This window comes from Taudactylus pleione, unplaced genomic scaffold, assembly GCF_031769625.1.
Source record: "Taudactylus pleione unplaced genomic scaffold, aTauple2 ptg000032l, whole genome shotgun sequence".
Taxonomy (NCBI): domain Eukaryota; kingdom Metazoa; phylum Chordata; class Amphibia; order Anura; family Myobatrachidae; genus Taudactylus; species Taudactylus pleione.
In genome coordinates this window covers 47,583,984-47,611,667 of record NW_028284434.1, presented here as the reverse complement: position 1 = coordinate 47,611,667, position 27,684 = coordinate 47,583,984, and the positions used below count along the sequence as shown (strand labels likewise).

The 27,684-nt window shown below is 42.5% G+C and overlaps 1 protein-coding gene across 2 annotated transcripts; it reads right to left on the bottom strand.

Moving 5' to 3' along the window:
• Positions 1–1,439: 1,439 nt before the first annotated feature.
• On the bottom strand, positions 1,440–27,427 carry SCNN1G (sodium channel epithelial 1 subunit gamma). Of its 2 annotated transcripts, none has more exons than XM_088452057.1 (13): positions 27,113–27,427; positions 24,640–24,969; positions 17,558–17,858; positions 15,479–15,672; positions 13,995–14,098; positions 13,736–13,899; positions 11,178–11,276; positions 10,829–10,946; positions 9,913–9,991; positions 7,373–7,430; positions 6,501–6,562; positions 5,606–5,681; positions 1,440–4,019 (listed from the first exon to the last, which is right to left on the bottom strand). In XM_088452057.1, exons 2-13 carry the CDS (start codon positions 24,960–24,962, stop codon positions 3,627–3,629), a joined length of 1,971 nt encoding a protein of 656 aa, XP_088308183.1. In that variant the 5' UTR covers positions 24,963–24,969; positions 27,113–27,427; the 3' UTR covers positions 1,440–3,626. The 2 variants fall into 2 exon arrangements, with proteins under 2 accessions (XP_088308183.1, XP_088308182.1); XM_088452056.1 differs by lacking the exon at positions 27,113–27,427 and adding an exon at positions 26,213–26,284.
• Positions 27,428–27,684: the final 257 nt, after the last annotated feature.

The window sequence follows — 27,684 nt, the reverse complement described above, 5'->3', positions numbered from 1 at the left end:
CAGGAGCAGGCCACTACAAAACGGGGGAGTGGAGGTGCGAACGCAGACGTGCCTGAGTGTCTGAGTGCATGCGGCAGGGTATGGTCAACCTCAAGCACTGCGATCGCATCCGATGGTGCTCAATGTACCAATGGTTTCAAGCACTTCCAGGAGATGACGTGCGCAAGTGGGCGTCTTATGAATGGCTGGTGGGTGTCTGCATACACAAAATGATGGCACGCCAAGACATAGTAGACGTGCTAATGCCTTGCTGTGCAATTGCCTGCCTTGCTGGGCATGCACTGGATTTGCATACGCAGTGTGTGAGCGAACACATCTAGTGAGCGGGTCTGAATGAGCTTTTAAGTCCCAAAGACAAATTCCTGGAAGGAATTCTTGGAAAGATATCTAGAAATTATGTCTACCAGCCTAGGCTAAATGGTGCCAGTGCTGAGAGGGGGTTGAGGTCCACTGGCAGCTTTTCTTTCAAACTGGTAACCAGTTTAAAACTTGTGTCAGCACTATGCCAGCTATGCAGCCATCATGATCCATAATAAGTGGGCAGGAAGCAATCAGCCTAAGCAACCAGCAAATAAGTGATGCAGTAGCTACAAATTGCCTAGGTCGCATGATTAGTTCCAGGTGCCAGTGGTGGTAGAAGCAATACCATCCTTCATCTGGGGACACCCTGTGGGTGTGCAGTTGACACTCACAGTCTCTTAGTGGCTGAGTTGACACAGTAAGTAGTCAGGAGCGACTTGTCGCTGACAACCGAGAAAGCTCCATAATGCATTGAGGAGCTGACATGGTGGGGGAGAAGTGGTTACAAAGTAGACTCACACCGTCTTGCAACCCGGGCATGACAGGAAAGTGACCACACACCCTCTAGCTGCAACAGGGTGTGGTGGTCACACTCCCACATGCTTGGCCACGCCCCTTGCCTAGTACCGAGGTTACAGAGCTCCCAGCGACCCTGAGTAAGCCCATTCTGTCCCAACTTTAATATATCCACCATAGCTAAACAAGCCTTACAACATAAATAGTCACAAGGTCACATACAGTAGGAAAACTTAGTACTATTTTTATATGGTGCATACACATGGTCAGATTTTTCTTCAGATCTGAACGATAAAGATTTAAAAAATCGTTCATATCTGATGGAAAATCTGACATATCTGTCAGATGAACGAGTTGAACGATGTGCGTTCCAGATGGTCAGAAAACGATATCTGACATCTGATGTGTTTGCAGTCAGACTTGGACGATTCCATTAATTTTAATGCAGTCAAAAATCGTTCAATCGTTCAAATCTTTGGTAAAATCGTTCATCTGACAGATCTGACCGTGTGTATGCTCCATTAGACATATGGAAGCAGATTGAATTGCATACTGATTGACAACCTGAAATGCCAACTTTACAGCGCTGAATGCATTCAAACCCAGAATAAAGACAAAAACACTCAGTGACACTGTTTTATTAGAAAACAAAAATTATTCACATCAGTCATTTAAATATAGTATCATCATATACACATATGCCTCTTCTATATATACATACGAGTACAAATATATATTTAAATATCTATATATCATGTACAGTTAGAGCCATAAAATGGATTCACATGGGCAATACATTCATCTTTTACCTAAAAGTACAGATATTGCTACAGGACAGTTTTACCTTTGACTGACCCATTGATCAGGCCTAGGCCAGGCCATACATTCACTATGGAATATAGCAGCATTGTGTGCATGGAGCAATTGTCCAGCACAGTAACTAAAAAAATAGACTAGAAAAACAAGAGTTATAAATGGTCATTAAAAATTTTTGTGATTATATAAAAAGTCAGTTTCTGTCCCCTTTAACCATTTTTTGGATAAAATAGGAGTGGTCGGATGCTAGATCAAGCCGATTGGGGCATTCAACCTTTTGAATAAAATCAGATACCAATAGATTCAGAAAAATTAGACATCTTTGTTTAATGAAATGTGCAATTAGGGACTCATTTAGATTTTAAAGAAATTCTAGCTAAAGGCTGCAAATGTGCACCTGGACACACCAAGGGGTGCACCTGCAGTTTGATTTTACGGGCATGCATAAAAAAACACTGATATGAGTACTGCAAAAAAAAATAACTTTTTGTTTTTTTTCACACTGCGCAGGAGTCTGAGCTAAGCATTTGCAACTTTGAGCGACTACGGTCAACTCATTTCAGCACTTGCAATTCAGTGGGTATAACCGGGTGCCTACTGGGCATTCACATGTAGGCTAAGTGCTCTGAGGGCATGTCGCGGGCAAGTAGATCTGTTCAGGAGTATGCAGAAATGCCCCAACTCTGAATACAAGCCAAGATCTGCATTTATTTCTGAGGACATAGGGGCTGATTCTAAATTATAGGCAAAGTGGCTGTGTTTGTGTGATGCCGCGGAAGCCCATTTTACTACCTTATGGTGGTGCAAGATTTCTGGGGGCTAATGCGAGGACTTGTGCGGTTTCAAGTGGGAAACCGCTCCAGCCACTGTTTTTCCATCTAGGTGCAAGAGATCCATCTGGGACAGGCCTCCCATCTCTGTACCCATGACTCGGAATTGCGGGAACTCTAGTTACACGCCCATGACACGCACATGGCCCTCTCTTGACATGCCCACAAGACAAAACAGTTCCGTGCAATCACATTGTCCCTGCCCAGTTCCATCCTGAAATGCCCATTTAATGCAAAGCGAGATCCGCCAAAGATCCACCCGACTCGGAATTGGACGGAGATACACGCACTATATGCTATACTAAGTCGCTATTTGCATCCGTACAAAGAGATTAGTCAGACTCTAAATTAGCCCCATAGTGCGGCCGCATTTACTGTCCACTATCGTATAACTCTGTATCAGGCACTTTATGCTTAGCATACAGCACATACTGGCCAGTTTCATTTCTACAGTACACATTAGATTGGATAATATGCCTACACCAACTTTTTGTACACTTCCCCCTCCCCGTAGCACAACATGGTTTAGCTGACTTAACTCCTATATCTAAATAAGTAGTACTAAATCAGTTCCTATAGTTTGATCGCTCAGAATGGACACCTCTGTTGGAAGCACTGGTTAGCAGTGGGTAACTGAGGGTACCCAAATTTGTCCTGATGACGGTGGGCTGACTCACCAAAAACTTGGTGCTGTAATACTCTACATACAAAAATAGTCTTTCGAGAACTCAAACATTGGTGTGCAGGACTCAAGTCTCATCTTGGTTACCCAATTATACAAGAACGTAATGATAAATAACCCACAATCATATTTCAATGCTAATGTTTCGTATACAATCTAGATCACTACGGTAGCCTGTATAACTCTTCTAGAGACCAAGTTGTGCAAAATTAATCAGAGCAATGTACAATCATTCAAGAACAAGTGGTCACAGTCATGGCACATTTTGAGGGATAGATGACCGTAAGTCTATACTGAATGTCAACCAAGCACCAAATAAAACCATAGCTTTAAAAACAATTAGATCAAGTTCCATTCTGGACTTTTATAGAGCAGTGAACATCTCTTCTAATGTTGCATTTTATTCCATGGCTTCTTAAAGTCTGGGAGATGGAGTGGCTCTTTGCTCCATGACCCGCTAACAAACTAGGAGAAGTTTTCCATTACATAGATTCTATGTCATCTTCTGAGTCCATGGGTTCGTCAGGGAAAGTTGATTGTATCTGTAGAGACTTGTACAAGGGTGGTGGTGTACTTGGCACTTCGCAGTGCTCTGGTTGAGGCAGCTGTAGAGCTGTATTAAATGTAGGTGGATCTTCCTCTTCTAGACAAGGGTTGTCACGCCCAACCATGGCCGGTACCGGATGGTCAGAGGACTGTCCCCTGCTACCCACTTTATGATTTTTCCACCATTTCACGAATTTCGCCCACTTATCCCGTAAGACCACCCAAAATGAGTCAATGAGGAAGATCTCTACAATTTCAAGCACACAGACCATAGAGCAACTCATCCATAGTCCCAACTGACCGCCAAAGTTAGAGAGCAGGTTTGACAGCTGGGGAGAGAGAATGAACTCCGTTAACAGGGCTTTTATTCAACAGTACACATACTTTCCAACACAAATCTTTAACTCCTAATTATTATTTACCTTATTCCTGGTTCCCTCTGTACCCAAATCGAGAGGATAAGTGTAAAAAAGTACCTCTATGCGTTTTACTTTATTTAGGACCTCATGGAGTTGACTTTATGGCCGGAGCAAACTTTTTGTACACTGGTCACCCAATTTTTAATTTAAATATTTTGCTTAAAAAGTAGACATAGGCCCTGATTCAGAGCCGGACGCTCTGACAGAGCGCTCGCTCTGAATCAGGGTCGGGCTATTTTTTTTTTTTGAACGGCCTCCTGCCTGCTCACATAGCTGTGGGTGACCACCCACAGCTATAGCGAGCGGGCAGGAAGATGGTCGCGATGGTCAAGACCATTGCGACCATCGGGCTTGCGACGATACCCTTGTGGTAGGGTCTCGTTGCCGCAAGCCCTGGAGTGCTTTCAGCTCAAACAGAGCCGAAAGCACTTGTGATGTCAGTGGGGCCGGCCCCAGACGGTAGGCGTTCCCATGTCACTCACCATCGACAGCACGCCCCCTCTGGTACGAGACCCGGAGCGACGGCTTGCCCGTCGCTATCCGGGTCTCACGCATGCGCACGATGGAGCCGGCTCTGTCGTGCGCATGCGCAATGGGCCACCATCGACCCGCTTGCGAGCGGGTCTGAATCAGGCCCATAGTGCCTGGATAATATATATACAACCACTCCACTGTCTTTGGAAACACCCCCAGTAAAGGAAAACAAATATTCTAATTTTTTTCTTTGTCTGTAGGGCCTGCTTCGTTGTATTTAGATGACATTATTAACAATATGACAGAACCCAAACGATGTGATCAATACAGACAGATATCTACTGTAGCTTTTTGTGTGAATTGCACGTAAAATATGAATGTTTTCATGTAATAAGGGTAGTGCTCTTGACAAAGATACATCTCTTGAACAAATGTCTATTTTGTCCCACCAAAGACATGGGGGTAAATTTGCCCATACGACTTTATTGGCTGTAAATTGTATCCAACAAGACAGCCGATCCAGATCCAAATCTGATCTGGGTGTTCGCTACTCAGACATGACATTTTAATCTTACCAAGTATGGGCACCATCAAGTTAGCCCACCAGGCTATGAACTTATTAGAGGATCAGGGTAATGGCACATTTCAGCTAAAAATTTTCTCTGGGTCCATATTTAAGGCACGTGTAGGCTGTTAACCCTCTTCCACCAATATCATGCCTCTTCCATGTACTATATGACCTGTATAACACTTGTTTGTTATATGCCTTAGCTATTATGTCTTTAACATAGCAGTATGTATAATTTCATGCTAAGGTTGAATTAATGCTTCATAAAAGTCCTGCATCTTCCCCTTGTCAGTTTTTTTTTGCCTGTTTTCCTCTATGTATGTTTGCAATGCTATATTTCTCCACTGCAGGGCGCTGCAGAATTTTGTGGCTCAATATAAATAAACAATGCCAACAATAAATCATAATGAATTATGCCTAACTACTGGCTATGGTAGATTTCGGTTTTACTTACAGTGGTGGCAGGGCTCTCAGCTATTGTCCTGAGGTTCAGATCTTGGTAAAATATGTCCAGATTTGCCAGATCATATCTTCAAAGAAAGAAAATGGAAAATGTGAGATTTTGGAGAAATTAGAGCAATGGTTTCAGTTCAGATGGCAAGTATACACAGACCAAGAGGTTTTCAGGTTTAAGAAAGCTGAAAGCAATGTCATCGTGAAAGGTCCACTACTGAGTACGAAAGTACATTCATGGTGTCCAAAAATAGGAAGGGATGGTGAAGACCAAATAGCAAAAATAAATGAAAAGGAATTGAAAAAAAATGAAAGAAAATAACATGAAAACAAAATAAGTTTCTAAGCTGTCCCATGAAACTTGCTCCCATAGGCATGCATCCAGGATCAGATTGGCCCACAGGTGTACAGGGGAAATTCCCGGTGGGCTCCACTGCCTCAGGCCACCACCCCTCCTCCTCTAGGGGTCAGTAACTTGGTAGAGCATGATCATGGATGAACTTAAGTGCTTAGGGTGTTTCTATGGAAACTACACCAAGTTTAGCCCTCCTGCCAATCAAAGTGGGTTGTCCTGACACACTCCTATCCCCTCCTTTATGAAAGGGCCCTGTTCTTTGCATGCCCTCTCTAATGGTTGGTCAATATATTGTACATATGGGGGAGATATATCAAATATTCTAAAGATGACAAGTGGAGAAGTTACCTATAGAAACCAATCAGCTTCTAGCTATCATTGACCAAGTAAATTCTATAAAACGATAGCCAGATGCCAATTGGTTGCTATGGACAACTTCTCCACCTTTTTTTTAAAAGGTTTGATAAAGCTCCTAGACACATATATAGCAAACACAAAAAGCAAATGTAATAAGCCAGGATATGTACAGTATTATACTTACTTAGATAGATTCCTCTCTAGTTTACTCCCCAGCTCCCAGGATAGAACTCGCAGTGTCCACTCCTGATAGAGAAGACAATGAAATAGACATAGGGTAAGCCACGCTGATCAGACTCAGTGCAAATGTCATATGATTATTACACAAGCAGATCTGATTGTCTGTAACATTTATTAATTGCTACTATAAGAGCTGATGCAGAGTTGAAAGCAAGTCAACATTGCAGATATATCTTGTGTGTTTTCGGACTGCGCATTATCTGGAGCAGAGCATACCCAAGTACGGGCGATGAAAAGTCATATGCAGCTCAGTCCCGTCTACACTTGCAGCTGAAGGGACGTAACTGGGTGATAATGGGGCATTCTTCACGTATGCAAAGTTCAGAGAGGGTGTGTCAGCTGATTTGCGGGCTATCCAGAATTGGGCGCACTCTTAATTATGCCAGTTTTCAGATGGACATTTTGCATCGAGCATGTGCGCACTGATGTGGAGGATGGCCATGAAAACACAGAAGTGTTGGACCAACTTCGGGAGTTACAAGCCCACCCATGCTGTAGCGGTAGCACGGGGGGCGGGAGAGGGGGTAGCAACACCCGTGGCTCCTCAGCATGGAAGCACAAGGAGGGGGGGGGGGGGGGCAAAAAAAAAACACTATATAAGCCATATTATATTGCACATTCAGTGTTTTCAGAGTCCCCTAACCTTGTTTCACCAAATGGTAGTGCTGGACCTGGTGTGGGATCACAAACTGTTAATGTAGCCTAAGATCCCCTGAGCTCAGTTTGATGGCGATGGAAACGGAACACCAGTCACTGCCCACAGACGATGAGATCTGTACATAACCATATCTTAAGGAAGAACTGTAATCAACTTACTTCAGAGCTTATCGATGGCCAGCTAGCCACACTCCTTGTATATGTCCATTCTTTAAAACTGAAAGGACAGAGGAACACAACAGTCTGTTTATATTTATACGCAAAACACAATTTCCTCCTCCAGCGCACAAGAGTAGGGGGAGAGTAACAAGAGGAGTACTGGGAGAGAGAAGGAGTATATCAAGCACCCTCCTTACAGGATGAACTGGAAACTACCAATTGTTTCTAAATTATGCTTTGTTCTACATTATAAGAATAATTGCTAATTGTAATGTGTTGAATGCAATAAAGCTGTCATTTAGACTTATGTCTATTTTAATAGTATTATTGCAGGGTGTAATAAATGCACTTAAATGGCAGGGAAGTGATCTCATCTTCTCTGTGCTAGATGACATACTCCTGGTCTCTCCCTGTCCTCCTACCTCTGGCTATGTAATGTAATTGCCGCCGATTAATCCATCTGTGTGTGTGTGAGCACCTCTCCGTCCTCAATATGAGAATTACGGTAATGGATTTAAATAAAGGAGGGGTATTCTATAAAGCAAGTTACAGTAAATATGGTCAGTTATTAAATGAGTCCTGTAGTATATTTTCTTAAAATTACTTTTCTTTATTAAAAGACTTTTTTTGGCCTTTCCACAAAATGTCATTAATATTGTATAAAAACGCGGTCTTACATAAGAATACATTTTTGGTTACAAAGTCAGTAAAAATGTAAAGCAGTCACCGAAACCAATAAAATTATTTAAGCAGTTGTTTGAGAGTTCATTTTACAAAAAAAGATTATGATAATCCATTGTCATTGTGGAATTTGTTTTTGCTGTACATTTTTATTTTTATGTGCACGTTTATAAAAGTGGAGTGATGTGTCCTGTAACGTTATTTCAGCTATAATGCATTATTCCTCAGAATACACACAACTGACCACTGAAATGTAGTCATCAGAGCTCACTGAATATATTATTAGTGTTATTTACATGGAAAATCTACAGTGTCTTGATACACAGTCAATAGGTCGACACCAGATGGTCGGCATGCAAATAGTCGCCATGGTCACAATGACAGGGTCAAATGGTCGACAGTTAAAAAGGTAGACAGGGTCAAAATGTCGACACACAAATGGTCAACATTGTTTTTCACAGTTTTTCAAGATTTTTAGGGTTAAGGTGAGGCAACTGGTGGAGGGTTAGGTTCCGGAAGGGTACGGTTAGGGGTAGGCTGAGGAAGGGGACGGTTAGGGTTAGGCTATGGAAAGGGATGGTTAGGGTTAGGCATTAGAGGGAGGGTTAGGGTTAAAAAAAATGTATCGATCTGTATCGACAATTTGTGTTGACATGTTAACCACTTAGACCATTTAACAGTCGACCATTTGACTCTGTCTACCTATTGCCTGTCGACCATCTGGTGTCGACATATTGACTCTCTATCTAGATCTTTCAATCCACACCCATATAAGCGATGACAATAGCACTCTCATTATGCAGAGATAGAATGCTCAATGTAATTATGCTATATAAGCACTGTAATTATGTATATTTGTAAAATTACTGTCTCTCTTATTATTCCATGTCTATGTAAATTATTCTGTGTTGCACACCTATTGATGTCACTACAGAACCCTTGTGGCATCACATAAATAATAGTAACAGAATTTACAGGACTTTCCACCTGTACTTATTATATACACATTATGCACACTGCCATTGGGAAACTGAAAGAGCTCTTTTATTTGAAATTTCGCAACTAATAAACTCTCTATTCAAACTCACGCTGGGTATAGCTTTTTCTGCTTTAGTGAATATTAGGCTGTGCAGGTCTAAGGCAGGGTACACACCTAAACGACCGGCAATCGTGCCGATGTTCAGGGCGATTTGCTTTCACCCTGGACATCGCATGATACACACTTGAAAGATTTAATGAAAGATGGAACAATCACTGTTCCGTCCTTCATTCACTTGTACAGGTTCACATGCGATATCATATGATTGACTGTGCAGCACAGCCAATCTCACGATATCGCAAGCGACCACGGGTACGCGCAAATTGGGCATACACACTGCACGATATGCCCGATTTGTCGTTCCGATTTGGCTAAATCAGCCTAATCGGGCCGATATTGTACAGGTGTGTATGCACCCTAATTCTACAGGGGATGTAGGTATGATCCCGGCTGTTGGGATGTGGGCACTCAGAACGCCAGCGCCGAAATCCAGACACCAGTCAGAATCCTGGCACCAGCATCCCGACCGCTGACATCCCGATGGTAAGTATTAGTGTTAGGGAGTGGCACTAGGTGGGAGTGTTAGAGTTAGGCTGCAGGGGGGAGAGGGCTAGGTTTAAGCTGCGAGGGGGGTTAGGTTTCGGGGTGGGGGGGAGGGTTAGTACACTTGCGTGGTTGTGTCGAGATTGTAACCCAGTCGGGATGCCGACGTCTGGATTTTGAGCGTTGGCATCCCGTACCCAGCCCGCCTACAGGGTTCTGTAAAATATATTATGTTCTATGTGTCGAATGCTATAATAATATTGCTATTTTCTCTCACCTGCAAGACTCGCGGCAAATACTCTGACATCCCAACTCTTCCTGAACAAATCTTGTATGCAGTTTGCTGTAACAATACACTATGATAAAAGAAACAAGATGGAGGAAATTAAGTATATATACAGCATTGTGCAGAAAATGCCATTCCAGGACAATCAACCAATATTTGCTTCTCATGCATACACAGTTTTCAGGCAGTGCTTAGAGTTCACCTAACAAGTGACGGCAAAAAAACGTCACTACTTGAATCTGCCGCATGTCTCACGGATGTCACTAGTTCTTAGTGAATTGATAACTGCCTACAAAATGGACGCCTGTACGCTTGAAATACTTGTGAGGAAAGGAAAGCAATACGAACACTGGGCCTGATTCAGAGATGGACGCTATTGCACAGCCGCTGCGACCTTGCATGCAGCAGATGAGCATTAATATGTGAATGCCGCAGGCGGAATCTTGTGTAGAAAGATGCCTACTGCCGTCATCCCAGATCGGAGGGCTGCATCCAAAGCATCGGATAACTCTGCGTGAACATCGGTCATCTCAGTAAACCCTGTGTTAATCTAGATGGCCACGGTGTTTTCATGCTGCCAGGGCCAGTGAATTTGCATCGGTAGACGCAGACACTGGCTTTGATGCGCCTCGAAAATTGGGCCGATATGCCCCCTTTTTCGAGAAAGCTGTCCATCGCCACCCAGTTCCCACCCACAAATGGCCGCGGCATGTCAATCAGGGGGGCACTGAAAGCAATCTTGCAGAACGAGATCTGCACGTGTGCAAGGCGAAAGTTGCAGAAGTGCAGACCTCACCCCATCAGATATGTACATAAACCATCGGTTTTGTGTACATCTCTGAATAAAGCCCACTGTTCCCAGGACCTGGCCCTCATTATTATAAAGGAACAGTAAGACAGAACTTACTCCAACTTGGGAATATGTCAGAATTGCAGTACTGCGCCCCTTCGGGCAATGGATGGTCATAATGTGCACAGCCGCAGGTTTTCACCATCTCTGCCTGGAAGCAGGAGTACAAGCAGATCTGCGAGAGGAAAATAAAGACATAAGAGACAGAAGATATACACTATGAATACTATTAATATTGTATAGGTGTGGAAATTGCAGCTGTAATATTAACTACCCAATAGATAGGGGCACCTAATTGAAACCGTTTCTGTAGTTTAATAAAACATCATGAAATGGCAAGGGGTACAGAAAATGGGAAAAGAGTGGGGGAAAGCAGAGAGGACTCTATTTGCAGATGCCCACTTACCTGGAAGGTGTACTTTTTGTTGTATACGTTTTGGACAGGGATGTCACTTCCATCAATGGTGCAGTCACTGTACGGATCGCTCAACTTTGAAGATTCTGTCTAAAATCAGAATAGAATTCTATCAGACTGCACTGTATCAGACTGCACTCTATCAGACTGCACTCTATCAGACTGCACTCTATCAGACTGCACTCTATCAGACTGCACTCTATCAGACTGCACTCTATCAGACTGCACTCTATCAGACTGCACTCTATCAGACTGCACTCTATCAGACTGCACTCTATCAGACTGCACTCTATCAGACTGCACTCTATCAGACTGCACTCTATCAGACTGCACTCTATCAGATTGCACTCTTGTACTGTACAGCCACATGGTAGTAATATCTCATGAGGCATGATGACCATTTATAATCATTTTACCACAATTACCTGACAGTCTTGCTGACCACCAATTACTTGTCAACTTGTTTAAATAAACCAAATTATTTTCTTTGTGTAGTTTAGCAGATTTCCATTAGGAACATGGGCTAGCTTTACAGCTGGGCAAAGAGAAATTTCTCACCAGATGCCTAGGTTTAGAAGAGTCTTTGGACCAAGGTCTACCTTACTTTTTCTTTGCAAGCCATAATGCTAGAACTAATATAAGCGGATTTATTATTATTATTATTTTTTAATTGGTGCTTGACTGGTTTTAATTAGGGATGTGCAGGCTCAGATTAGTTCGAATATTCCCACCAAATTTTGATATTTCCTGCCAAAAATCGGATCTCAGAAAGAAGCAAAACATCATCTTTCATGGACAAAAGTCCATGAAAGATGATGTTTGTCCATGAAAGATGATGTTTTGCCTCTTTCTGAGACCCGATTTTTGGCGGGAAAAAAATAAATCTGAATTTGGCGGGAAAATCAGAACTAATCCGAGCCTGCACATCCCTAGTTTTAATCAAAATAAGATTTTGTTTTTAAGTGGAATTATGAGGGACATATTCACCTTCCCCCTGTACATGTATTTGACAGCAATTATGCTGCAGGAAATGTGAAAGAGGGGTTCCATGCTGGCTGGAGGGGATGGCAGCATATGAGGGGCTAGCCTCAATTGGGTCCAGTTATGTGCAATATTCTATAGAGAGGACATTCCCCTTCTTTCTAATATCCCATAGGTCTCACAAGACCTTACACTGAAAGGATGGAGAAACCCTTTCATTAGTCTTAATATTGGGGACACCAGTACATTCTCTGCCTTTAGCCTCTTCATGTGTAACCAAGCATCCTATTCATGTCTATTTGCTTCTGCAGGAAAATGTAGCCTAAGTCTTTATATGAAAATGACCACATAAATATTACAACTACAAGGTCATGGCCGGAAAACCATAAAAAGGATTTTGTCATGCAGCAGAGCCTACAAAGGTGGTCAGGAGAGTTGAAAATCTTTAAACATGGCCAGATGTAGATTCCAGGCCACCAGTAAGAAAGGCCTGCTCAGAAAGAACATTGTGGAGTCGGTGGTGCTTAGATTACATTCCGACAGTGGTTTTAAATACACACATGAGCGTCTCCTTTAAACCCAAAGGCAGAGTGATCAATGGGCACAATAAGGGCCTGATTCAGACCCACTCGCGAGCGGCTGTCCGCTTGCAAGTGGGTCGATGTTATGCACTGAGCATGCGCACGACGGAGGGAGCTCCGTCGTGCACATGCGCCAGACGCGACGAGCGAAGGAAAGTCCTTCGCTCGTTGTGTCTGATCAAAGGGGGCGTGCTGTCGATGTTGATTGACAGCACGCCCCCTTTGGTGGGCGTGCCGGGGGCGTGCCTCCCTGACGTGGGCGTTCCCACGGGAACGCCTCCCGTCAGAAGCCGGCCCACTGACAACAATAGTGATGCCAGTGGGAGTGATTTTGGCTCTGATAGAGCCAAAATCACTCCGGAGCTTGCGGTTGAAAACCTCAACCGCAGGCTCCGGCTCGCAGTTTCGATGGTCGCGATGGTCACGACCATCGCGGCCATCAAAATGCACGCTCGTATAGGCTGTGGGTGGTGACCCACAGCTATACGAGCGTCCAGGAGGACGCTCCATTTTCATGGAGGGCGGCCCTCATTCAGAGCGTGCGCTCTGCTCAGATCGTACGGCTCTGAATGAGGGCCTTAGGCCCTTATCAGAGCCAAAATCACTCCCACTGACATCACTAGTGATGTCAGTGGGCCGGCCTCTGACGGGAGGCGTTCCCGTGGGAACGCCCCCGTCAGGGAGGCACGCCCCCGGCACGCCCACCAAAGGGGGCGTGCTGTCAATCAACATCGACAGCACGCCCCCTTTGATCAGACACAACGAGCGAATGACTTTCCTTCGCTCGTCGCGTCTGGCGCATGCGCACGACGGAGCTCCCTCCGTCGTGCGCATGCTCAGTGCATAACATCGACCCACTTGCGAGTGGACAGCCGCTCGCGAGTGGGTCTGAATCAGGCCCTAAGTCTCTATCTACTATCAAATATCATGTTTGTAAGATAAACGTGTTGAAACAGATAAGTTCTGTTGACTGGGACATTCGCTTACCAACTGCATCCCAAACGAAGTCTCAGTAGCTGTCTCGAGTTCTGTTCCCGACTCTTCAATAAATGGATAATCATTTTGGTCATGAACTAACATCTTTGCGCCAGCTGCTGTGACCAGGAATGGGTTATACTCATCTTCATCAATGTAGATTACCAATTTAAGCCCTAAGAATGATGGACACCAAGAATATTAACACGGTATATAAACAAATTTGATCAATGCTTTTTATAAACTTATACAACAATCAAAGCATCCTTACCAGCCTCCGCGCCACCCATGGAAGACACCAGTAACTGCTCTCTCTGTGCATCATTGAAGGTGTAGCAGTTGCCATATAGGGAGTGGGTAAAGAGGGTAAAGTTCCTGTGTTGGAAATAGGTGACATTAGTCTATGGGGTAGATGTACTAAGCCTTGGAGAGAGATAAAGTGGAGAGAGTTAAAGTACCAACCAGTCAGCTCCTAACTGTCATTTTTAAAATACAGCATTTAAAGTGACAGGAGCTGATTAATTGGTACTTTATCTCGCTCCAAGGCTTAGTGCATCTCCCCCTAACTCTTTTAATTTAGAATTAATTACAACATTTACAATATTGCTTCTTAGCACACCCATCAAACTGAAGGCCGACTCTTTGCGGGTTCGACCAATATTCCCTCACTAGGAGTCACTGAATTAGGACGTCCAACATCTGTAAACTCATTCATGGCTGTAACACATTTGACTTTGAATGCTGTTACTCTGGTTGTCTGTCCCATAACATGGTCCGAGAAGAGTTACTTAAAGATTGACTATTGAGTCACAGGACAATTTTATCTGCTAGTTACGAACAATACTGGTGAATTGTTAAGAATTATTTTACTGTTTGATCAATAAAGAAGATGCTTATTACATGTACGGACACTCTGAAAACCTTCTTAGTCTAAGACGTTAACTAGTTTTCATCTAACTGCAATTAGTTGTATGTGTCTTAGGAGGACTAAATTACCCATAGCCAATCAGTATTAACACAAGGTGGCAAGCTTGGGGAATTTACATCATCTTTTAGTAGCACTGGTAAAATTCTGGTTGATGCCCAAGAAGACATATGGTCTAATTTATGATGCAAAAAATAGCCAAGAGACGGAGCCGAGTCCTCTTTGGTGGTGTAATGCCTCTCGATTTGCTTCGATTTCTCTAGTGTTTTTTTAAATAAGACGGTGATGTCTACATCAGTTGATAGGAGAAGATGGCAGAGTCATGGTGAATCAGACTTGCCAGCCCAAATGCCAGGCTGATAGGAACAATGCAGTCTCGTGCCGGATGGTGGGTCAGAGCCTTCCGCCAACAAAGGGGTGGAAATGATGTATATTAAAAAGGCATTTATTGTTGTGTGGAAGGGCCACAAGCCACTTCCATTCCCAAAAAAATGCACAACTCTGCACTAGTAATAAGTTGGCAATAATCAGGTCTCTTCCTATACTTTTAGTGGGAGCACTTTTGCACCTTCCACACATATTAAATATAAATATATATTATTGCTTTCAGTAGGCAAAAGGGATACATGTAATAAGGACAATAAATGTGCAGGAGGAATGACTAAACTGATTAAAGTTGTCCGTAAATGGAAAAAAATATATCTTAATTTTATTCTCTTATCGATTTCCAGGCTACATAGAGAAACCCCCCCCCCCTATAAACCAAAAATGGTTTCTGCACTTCTTGACATGGTCTTGGGGGAGATATAAAAACTGTAAACTCTACTAACCTAGCATCACAGGATTTCCCATCAAAGAAACAGTTGACCAACAGGTCCTCAGCCGAATATCCCATCTCTATCTTCTTTTCCATGGGTATTTTTGCCAGGATATTTATGTAGTGTAGCCGGTACCATTCTTGGATGGCACTGATGGCTGAACTGAAGGTGAACATGGTGCAGTCTTTGCTGTTGTTAGGATCACACTGTAAAAAGAGAGCAACACAAACATTACAAAGAAAAAAAAATTGTTTGTTCCAGCCAACTCATTTCTTTATGGCTACAAAGGCCATGTTTCGTTGCAGCAGTAGCCAAAAAGTTGCAGGGGATTAGGAGTACCCATTTTGAAAATATATTCTTGAAATAGAGGTAGTCTCTTATGTTCATTGGTCTCAGAAAATATAAATTCGTGGTCACTTTAAATAGTAATGATATAATTAATTAAGAAGTAGCCCATTGTATCGGTGGGACTTTAGAATGGCATCATACAGCGTGGCTCAGTGGTGGTTATTAATGATATTATATTATTATGCTCTTATATTTATGAGGTGGGAACCTATTACACAATGCAGCACATTCATGGGCTCATAATACAAACACATGACACCCAATAACATGTCACAGTGTGTATGCCGGATGGTGTGGTCACAGCCCCCCCCCCCCCTATCCAAAGCACTGGCGCCCCTCTGACGTGAGGAACCTAGGCAGTGGAACTACATTTCAGACCTGATGTATGTAATGTGCACTAAAATGGCATCAGTTTTATGGCGATTTGTGATAGGCGTAAGATCATACTTGCAGAGACTCCCTGAAATAGCAGCAATCTCCCTGACTCCCTAAAGGGTCCAGCAATCTCCCTGATTGCACCATACCCTATTATGAAGCCGTTTATATATATATATATATAAAGATAGATATACATACACATACATACACAAAAACAAATGATCCCTTATCTCGCACTAAAACTGGAAGCAGCACCTCAAGTGAAACCCCTGTTAGTGGGGTTCAGAAAATACAACGACACAATAGATACTTGAGGGCGCCAATATATAAAAAATATCACAATCCAACTTCATTTGGTTTGCATATAAAATAATCCTTAGTACAATGATAAGGATGGTACATTAGAAGTCATAATCCAGTGGGATTTTTTACATCATGTTTTAAATGTAAGCAATCGTGCAAATATTTGTATTTTAGCCAAATAAATATTTTGGGGAATTTACTAATGAGAAGCCATTCGGCCATTTTTCTTGGGTGACGTTCTGGTGAGCAGGTGTATTTTCATAATATCACATTTCGAGATTTGTTACATGAAGATACACTTACGATCTGAATAAAGAAACTATATGACTTCTAATGAACCATCCTGATCGTTGTACAAAGGATTATTTTAAATGCAAACCAAATTAAGTTGGAATGTGTTATTTCTATATATTAGTGCCCTCAAGTATCTATTGTGTCATTATTTATATATATATATATATATATATATATATATATATATATATATATATATATATTATACACACACACACACACACACACTCACACATACATACAAATGGGATCATAAGTATTATTGGTCATACAGCACAATGATCTCTATAGCTACATGCGTTTTCTGAGAAGTATCAGTGTGTTCTCATCAACAAATAGATCCTACTAACTGCTTTGGGGCTGGTTTACATTTGGATGCAAGTCAGTATTATGACACGCCTCTCAGATGTAGCAGTACACGCCCACTTTGCCACCGTGCCCATAGGTGCTGCGTTCACAATCTCTTTGAAATACTTTTTCAAAAGTAGGCCGGTATGGGTAAGATGTGGACATTTCATTTGTCATCTCAGGCAGCAAAATGTCTTCTATGTTGGTAACTTACCCTTAGTTAGATCTCCGACCCAATACACATCAATAGCCAAGGTGGAGTAAGGTGGAATATGTATGACAAGCTGCCGCATAAACCTCAAGGACAACTACCTGGGTTTGGCCCTTTGGCTGCAAGTTGCCAGACTACCATGTAGCAACAATCTTGCAGACACCCTGCGCATCTACAAGAGCAAGCACTGGTGGGTCTGTGACACTTACCAGCGTGTAGGCCACAATGTTCCCGGACTCTCCAATTGTGTTCTTGTGAACTACCCTGTCGCTCATTCTGCTCCTTCGACGCGTGTTAAGGTCCTCAGTATGTACTTCGTTCCCAGTCACGTTTTTTACTACAAATAATTTGATCTGGTCAAAGTACTTTATTTCCCCTTCTGAGATTCCATCTGCCACCTGCAAGTCTCTGCGTCTGCGATTTTGGGGCTCTACGTATCCATAAATGTCCTTCAGTGCCTTAACAGTTTCTGAATCAAGTCCGGTCAGATACGGTTTAATTAAACTATACCTGCAAGACACAACCCCAGGGTAAAGTAATGAATACATATAAAGGTGCAACATGTAGCTCCATTAATGTCCTCAACACGCTACAACATTTCAGACCCCTGCCGATCTAAGGGCTACTTGTCGCCAATACTGGCTCTCAGAAATAACAAATAGACAAGGAGGCACCTGAAGTGTTGGAAGTCCACTCATGCGTGCTGTGTGTCCAGGGGCACTTTGTGAATGAGGCCCACACAACTGAGGCAGCCACTTTATAGGCAGAGACCAAACAAAAAAAAAAAAAAGCATCCTTTAATTTCCTTTATTTTATTAACTAAAGTAAGGACATAATTACATTGGCTGTCACTATGCAAATGCATATATTTCCTATTTTTTGAGACTAGATATCATTTTACCACTTGTATGCTGTGCATTCTAATTTTTAAATGGGTGAAAGGAGAAATTCACTAGGCAGTCATTGGATTACACTGGATTGGTTCATTTGTCAATACCCATGAGTAAAAGGAAATGGAAAGAGTACTATTAATACGCAACATAAGCAACAATGACACTCAGTCTCAGGAGAGTAGAATGCCATTTCCCAGGAGAATAGAATGCCATTTCCCAGGAGAGTAGAATGCCATTTCCCAGGAGAATTGAATGCCATTTCCCAGGAGAATAGAATGCCATTTCCCAGGAGAATAGAATGCCATTTCCCAAGAGAATAGAATGCCATTTCCCAAGAGAATAGAATGCCATTTCCCAGGAGAATAGAATGCCATTTCCCAGGAGAATAGTATGCAGTTTCCCAGAAGTTTGTTCTTCTATGTAGGGGAGCTTAAATCTCTCTCTAACCAGATCAACTGTCTCATTGAGGCAGCCCTGCACTGAGCAGCAATGTGAGGCATTTTGTATGCGCCAATTGTAGCTTAGAAATTGACTGCATCATACACTGAATAATCACTGGGTAAAGCACAGACTGAAAAATGATGCTATACTCGCCGTTGCCCATGGCTTTGTCCATGAAGAAATCGCTTTGGCCAACATTTAATAGAGATGTTCTAGTTGTATTGCCTTGCATAGGGGCCCTGTCGTGGGAGTGTCCCACATGACCAGCAGCGCTATACAGACTGATTGCAGCAGCGCCTTCACCCACCTATCACACCAATGCCTGTGCACAGACTGCTAGTAGCCTATCCTTTTCAAGTGACTGTGGGCCCAAAGCACCTCTATTACACCCCTTGCCAGCCGCGCACGTGGTGCAACACCTATCTCCTGCATTGATGATGTCAATAAATTTTGTTTTTGTTGTTGCTCAGCTTTAACGTGACGAATAGAGATGAAAAAGTGCAGGTTATTTCTAGGAGTTTCCACCACACAACGATGCAGTTTTCATGAAAAGCGGTTCAGTAGTTTTTGCGTCAACTTGGAACAAACAGACAGACACAACCAGGGACACACTGGGGCTGCTGATCAGCCCTGGCCATCTCCCTGTATGCCCACAAAAGGGGTGTGGCCTCACCACAAAAGGGGCGTGGTTACTTCTTACAGGGGCCTGGCCTCGTGACACGCCACCCTTCCTTTAGATCTGAAGTTCCCAGCCTTCTACTTTTTTTATATACATACTTTCAAACATTTTACTAATACATTTGGGAGTTCAGTATCAGGATGGGGCCTCGTATGCGGCACTCTGTGGGAGTGACCGCAGCATATGACTCGGTGGACAAGGCCACCCCCATAATCAGAGAAAGAAGAAGAAAAAAAAAAGAGCTTTGCAGAACAGTACCCCAGTAGAAATCAGGAGTGCGGGTTTGGAGGACCATTCCTTCAAATTGGGAGCATCACTCTAAAATCAGGACAATTGGGAATTATGGTTACTCCATACACCGTGACTTTTTACTTAACCACGCTGTCCTTATTCTTTTATATGCAATTTACAGCCACTTTTGCACCGCTCGGCTCCCCATCCATCACTACGCCCTCCTTCCCATTGTCTTCCTCCATACACATTGCAGACAGCTTGCTTCCCCCAATCACTCTATTGCCTATACTGTGTGCTATGCAGTGAGGCCCTGATGTGGGTTGGCAGACACACGGGCAGTGAACTATGGACTCATTGTCTCGGCAGAGAAGATTGATCTCCATGAGATGAGAAGCCCATGGTACAGTTTCCTTGCCTCGTGGCCCTATAGCTGAGTGCAGCTGCTTCATATCATATCCTTGAGGCACAGAAAACGGGAACAATAAATTTGTTCATCCCTACTTTTTCCCTTGGATATAATTATAGAAGTAGATGCTTGATTTGTGTACTGTGTCTACAGAACACAGACAGCAATAAACATTGGCAGAATTGTATTTTTATTTATACTGTGTCCCTAGCTAGGAGGATGCAGGAACAATGCAATCTTCTATTTGTTTGTGCTAAATGCTGAAATGAATGACTTTATTTATACTATGTTTGAATAGAGCAGGCAGAGAAAAGCTTGGCCTATAGTTGGATGAGATTTATATAAATTACGAAGTACAGTATGAGCAATGAGTATTTTTATAGGTACTGTATCTGTAACACTTCATGTGGGTCCAATGCATTTGGCCTGTGTCTAGGAGTCAGGACGGGAACAATAATACTATTACTGCTCTGGTCTGGCAGTCAGATAGGGAACAATACGTCTATTACATGCCCTATGTCTGGCAGTCAGATAGGGCATGAAATGGATGTGAGGGTCTATTTACTAAGCAGTGTTAGGAGACAAAGTGAAATAAGATAAGGTACCAGCCAATCAGCTCCTAACTGTCACAGGCTGTGTTTGGAAAATGACAGTTGGTAGCTGATTGGCTGGTACCTTATCTCCTTTCACTGCTTAGTAAATAGACCCCTTAGTGTTCCCTATGTCTGGCAGTCATAAAGGGAACAATACTTCCATTACTTGTCTTATGTCTGGTAGTCAGATAGGGAACCACACTTCCATTACATGCCCTATCTGACTGATAGACATAGGGAATGTAATGGAAGTATTATTCCCTATCTGACTACCAGACATAGGGCATGTGATGGATTTAGTGTTCCCTATGTCTGGTAGTCAGATAGGGAACAATACTTCCATCACATGCCCTATGTCTATCAGTCAGAAAGGGAACACTAAATCCATCACATGCCCTATGTCTGGTAGTCGGATAGGGAACAAATCTTCCATTACATGCCCTATGTCTGGCAGTCAGATAGGGTACAATACTTCCATTACTTGCCCTATGTCTGGTAGTCGGATAGGGAACAATACTTCCATCACATGCCCTATGTCTATCAGTCAGAAAGGGAACACTACTTCCATTACTTGCCCTATGTCTGGTAGTCGGATAGGGAACAATACTTCCATCACATGCCCTATGTCTGGCAGTCAGATAGGGAACAATACTTCCATCACATGCCCTATGTCTGGCAGTCAGATAGGGAACAATACTTCCATCACATGCCCTATGTCTGGCAGTCAGATAGGGAACAATACTTCCATTACTTGCCCTGTTCCTGGGAGCCAGATATGGAACCATACTTTTGTTATCAGTAAGAGAAGGTGACACAGCTTATTCCATTACTTCCAATCTGGAGGATAATTATGAGGGTGATACATACAAGTGCCTAATTGTACATAAGGTACATTCCATTCTAGCCACAGTTACCGCATTGTGAACATTTGGTAATAAGGATGACTAGGTCTGCAGAAGCCTTCTTAGGCCGGGTACGGGTACACATCAGGCGATATATTTACCGGTGAGTGTAGCATCAGATATGCATTTTCTCTCTGTAAGAAGAATTCAGTTTTGCACGAGCGGAGAGCCGGTTGTCTTTGGGTTTTGTCGTTTGTTTTTAATGGGATTACATGACCAGTTGTTGCACCCAGGGGAAGAAGCGCATGTATAGGTGCATTCCAACCAATGTGATAAAAAGTTGAGATTTCCATGTGTAATAAAGGCAGACTCAAGGTCTCTTTGGTCTCACAACTAATGTGTCATAAATGAGGTTAAACTGAGCTTTAAGTGGTAAAAATAGAACATTTGATAGAAATGGGCGGTAGGAGGGTGGGCTTGTAATGTGTCACTTACACACTGTGCACTGCCCTGCACATCTAGATGCACTTCTAGCTTGCGGAGGCATCATCCAAGGACAAAGGGCAAGTGGCCATCGTGATATACAGTATGCTGGGAGGACAGTCCATGCAGTCCATGGTAAAATCTCAAGGCATTTTTAGACGCACATAGGGGGCCTGATGCTAAGCGGTGTTGGAGACCAGACACGTGTTCTGTTCCCGCATTGGCTGCATGGAACAAATGCGCATATTCGCCCGCATGTAGTCTTGTGGAGCACCTATCCACTATTCATATTCTTAGTTTGCTGATAGTTAGAATAATCAGTGTGCCCTTGCACCAACCTATACTTGGAAACAGGCATATTTACACCTACGTCCGGCACAGCAAAGCCTGCAGTCCCGTTGACACCACTCTCTGACCCCGCCAACCAGAGCACGCCCGTTATGGCCCGGTTATGACTTCTCAGTCATAAGTGTAGATGAGACTGATATGCGCACGACTGTGTTGCCCGTTCGTTCATACGCTTGGTTCTGGAAACATGCAAGATACACTCTGTCAACAGGCGCCAGCCACAGGGGGCTTAAATGTCTGTCAAAATGACAAATTTATATTTCACAAACAAGAGCGTTACCTTTTCTTCTATAATATGATCTATGTAGGAAACTCTCTAGGCTTATCAGATATGTGCGGTGAGGTGAGGAAAGCGAGGCAGAGCCTTTCCTGTCATACTTAGGTACACTCCAGAGTTTTTACTATAAAACTTAGAATAATTAAAAGAAAATATTATAAATATCTTCTTTCTTTTATTCTAATCATTTATTTCAAACTCTGGAGTAAAAAGTGTATGGCAAGTGAGGCACTGCCTCCCCTGTCTACCTTTTCCGCACATCCCTGATCAAAACTCACCAAATTTCCAGTACTATATACTGCTAGACCTCTGTATAATGCCCACATGAACCCTCAGGTTCATAAATGTATCTCTAAATCTGTCTCCGATACTAGCCAGTGCCTCTCCAGCCATTTACCTCAACGCACGTCACTGCCACTTATATACAATTAAGCCAAAGCTGTCTACTCTATATTTGGTACTTTAATACATTACGCAATAAGTACGTGGTGCTGATATTTGAAAGTTAAAAAAAATCTTCTGGAAAGACGTCTACACAAAACATAGGCTGTAATCATCTATCACTCACTGCTGAGAACGCAAAGCCACCTCTCCCAGCACTAAAACATACTATTTATTCATAGAATTAGTAATTAGGCAGAAGGCGTGTGATAGCTGTAAATAACCCTGATACACAAGATGGAGATCTCAGGTCCAATGCCTGAGTCACCTCCCCGCAACCTTGTCAGTTGGTCTCCTCCTCTTTCTGACACCAAAACTCCTTTGTTAGGCAGGGAAAATACCATTTCTAGCAGGGGTGAGTCGCCATTTTTTATTTTACCCTAAGTGTCATTGTGCCATTGCCCTGAGACCCCAAAAAAGGGTCTTTCCCAATAGCTTATATTACAAATCTGCCAATTGGGGTGCCCCAAACAGAATGCACACCTCTGGTTTATGGTGCGTACACACTACACGATATGCTCCCTGAGTGATATCGTGTAGTGTGTCCCCGGCAGGGTGTGCTCAATGTCGTTCATGACATTGAGCACAGCCGCTGAACGATATCATTAACGATATCGTTCAGCGCCGGGCTCTCTCCCCCATTCCCCAACATGCAGCAACCTCACGAGGTCGTCAGATTGTGCTGCATGTTCAGGCGATGGACAATGTCGGAAACGACCAGCGGGAGTGCGCATCGCTGGTCGTTTCCGACATAAAAGTGCACGATTTGCGCACGATTACTGAGCGACTGCACGATTACGATGTCGTAATTGTGCAGTCGCTCAGTAATATCGCCCAGTGTGTACCCACCATTACAGTGCAGAGCTGTACAACATTATATTCGTTAGATGAAAAATAAATTGCATCACAAATTTTCTTCGCAAACAATCGTTCAGAACTTAAACTATTGTTATTTTCAAAAACGTAGCCCAGGTACAACTGTCCTGCATACAGTATTATGCCTTAATGAATAATCTTTGCACTTGTAGTCTTATGCCTACTGATAATGACAGACACCGTGCAAAAAGTTGGCGGCCACAACCTGCTCAGAGGAGTAACATAAAACGGACATACAGTACCAGTTAATGTTCAGAGGTAATGCAAAAGAATACAAGATTCTACAGATTGAACTAGCAAACCACACATATCAAGGGATCAGTTTAAATAGGATATGACATCAGACAAGATGCTCCCTAATTGAAGTATATAGATCAAAAATTCTGTTCTTATGAGCATAATAATACTTGCAACATTCATTGTAACGGCAACCCACAGACTGTTGTGAGACAAAAAAACATTAACAAGCATAAAATAAACATCAGCCTATTGGAGAGAGATAAAGTACTAAGCAAACAGCTCTAACTGTCATGTTACAGGCTGTGTTTGAAAAATGACAGTTAGGAGCCATTTGGTTGGTGCTTTATCTCTCTCCAAGGATTAGTACATCTACCCCTAAGACTGGATTATGGCCGTCAGCTATCACTAAAGTATGCCCTGTGTGCTTTGATCAGAACTCAGGTATGAACCCCATAGGATCATACCGCCACCCTGAACCCCCGCCACCTATCCCCCCCCCCCCCAGCAGAGACCCTCCTAAATTCCTAAATTCACTTACTTGTAGGGGTTCATGTTGCAGATGGTGACGGCAGGAAAGGTCAGCTTCTGGAAGGATGCTGTGATGGACACACTCACACTGTAGTAGGACATAAGCAGCAGGGCGCACTGCCAGAAGATAAGGGCCACAGCAATTAAGGTGAGGACAATCCAGATCCATCGGCGTAAGCGACCCCTGGAGACCACTATCCTACGGCAGCCGTGGGTGTTGGTGGTCAGGCAGTACCATTGCATCAACTCATACAGGGTTGGAGCTTGGGGACCCGTCACAGGAAGTCTCTTCTTTAGCTTTTGAGTAAGTTTCTTCTTTGGACCGTTGGACATGATGAATCTGGTAGGTGCAGAAAACATTTCATTAGGAGTAAAGTCTTGCCTGCTTGACTGACTTTGGTGTTGCATAGAGCTGGCCTTTCTGCATGTGTAGTATCTGGCAGGTTTTCAGCCATTTGCTTGTATTGCTAATCTAGACACACATATTTCATCTTCAATCAGCCAAGAGAATCTCTCTACGGCAAGCTTACTCTAGGCTAGCAGAGACTGCAAGGCACAAGGCTGGAGCCCTGCATATTGCCGACCTCTGCTCTGAAAGGTACTGTACATTAATATGTAAAATATATGACTGTCACTCATTCAGATGCTGGGCATGCAAAAAAAAAAAAAAATTTATTCCCACTGTCTTACACAGCATTTTTACTGTAATCATTATATGTTCTAGTTCTATTATGGGATACACCGTATTGGGGAACGTACAGTACATGCATTGAGCACTGAATGGCATTAGAGCTGCTTTCTGACTAATAAAACAACCTAACTAGCATGACAAATATTTTTGAAAAAAATAAATAATAGCACTGACTTTTGAGAAAAACACCTAACTAACAATACACACAACCTATGTTCACAATTGTCCCAAGGACAGCCAAATAACAGATATGATCAAATGTAAATTAAGAGTAGGGCTCAGACAACAACACTGTTCATTTATATAAATATGATTTGTAAATTAAGGCTCGTAATGGGGTTAAGTCTATTTTTGGAGTTCAATAGCTGTCAGATATGCAATAAATTTTAGTTGCGAACAATGTCTTATGGGGTCCCTTTGATACATTGCTACTTGGGGGTCTTAGGTAAAAATAAATAATTAAAAAATTGAGCATTTCATTTTAAGACTACACTATAATAAAATACACACAGCAAAAATCTGATGTACCTAATGAAAGCCCTGCAATAAATCAAGTTTAAAGACTCCTCTTAATAATAAGCAAGAAAAACAAAAATAAAATACTATACATTGGCAAACTAGACAGAAATAATAGCATATTAGTTATTTAAGTAAATATGGTTTGTACAAAACATATATATATTTTATAGCATGCATTGAAATAACTGGACAGATGCATTAGCCATAGCTAAAAAAAAACCAGAACAAACAAACAAACAAAAAAAAAAAAAAATCACACAAAGACAAGATAACAATTTTGGATAGGATGTAATATGATTAATATACACCCCTTCATTCTGATATAGGGGTGAATTGCCCCATTGAGTTTCCGCTGAGCCAATAGAGATCTCACCTGTTCAGGAGATCTGAGAGTACAATCTGAGCAGGATCTCAATCTCTCTCACAAAACTCATAAAGATTATCCAAATATGAACAGAATGCGCTCGTCTGCTATCTACCTGCTAAGACTGGTCTGAAGCAGTAAAGACTGTCTCTATCTAGACTGGATATACTGACAGGTATAGCAGGTCTAACAAATCATCATTCCTCTTGCTCCAGTATTGATGCAGCATCACTTGTCACTCAGTAAATCCAGGCTTTGCTATTCACAGTAAATGTCTGCTAGATTCCTGGAGCTGAGACTACAGGAGGGAACACTTGGCAGGACCTGGAATAACCTATATTATCCCACATATATTTATAATGACAAGTCTGTGCAGCACACCTTAGTGGCCGGATAGAAATAGAATAGAAAAATGATGACGCAGGAAACTTCATTGATTTCATTTGACAAGATCAGTATTCCCTGATCATATTCCACCTTAGTTTATTCCTTAGGAGTGACACATTCCACTGAGTAACAAATCGCAGTACAGATAGCAGAGAAAGCGGCTTTTACACCATTTTCACCAAGTGCATTGTATGGGATGAGCTGGAACCTTAGAGCATGCCTATTCAATTTCTAACACATCTGAAATTCATTGGACAGTAAGACAATGTAATGATTTATCCCCAGAAAATGATAAAAAAAAATTGACTGTGAATTTATCATGTTTAATATCAGATGATCTGAAATACTTGTGTATGTGTTAGTATATATATATATATATATATATATATATATATATAAGCTTGCCACATCACCCCTTTAAATATATATTTACACACATACTCAAACATATATATATATATATATATATATATATATATATACACACACACAACTGTAATAGAGAATTAATTTGAGTCTCACCTGTGCAGTCCCAAAGTCTGGAGTCTCACCTGTGCAGTCCCAAAGTCTGGAGTCTCACCTGTGCAGTCCCAAAGTCTGGAGTCTCACCTGTGCAGTCCCAAAGTCTGGAGTCTCACCTGTGCAGTCCCAAAGTCTGGAGTCTCACCTGTGCAGTCCCAAAGTGTCAGGTTTAAGGCACACCAGAAATGTGTGATGTTGTGGTGGTTTCAGAATATGGTATCTCCAAGCTTGAACCTGTTGGTTGTTTATTTAATCCTGTAGTTCTTGGAATTTTCCATTGGCATCCTGAGAGCTGTGCATCACTTCTTGGCTACTTTGCTGGCTGCCACTTGTGTTAGCACTGCCTACAAGCCGCTTCCATCTCTGACTGCTGTGCTCTTGTAAGTCACCTGTATCAACTCCTGTGTGAAGTTAACGGGGTATATGCTAGGTCCTATAGCGCCACCTAGTGCCCAACGCGCAGACTGAATATCGCTGTGTCGTCTAGCATCTTGTTGGAAGTTACTGTAGCTAGTAGCTCTTCCTCCTGATTGTGTTCTGAAGAGTGGAGACAGACATCGGTGTCAGTCTAC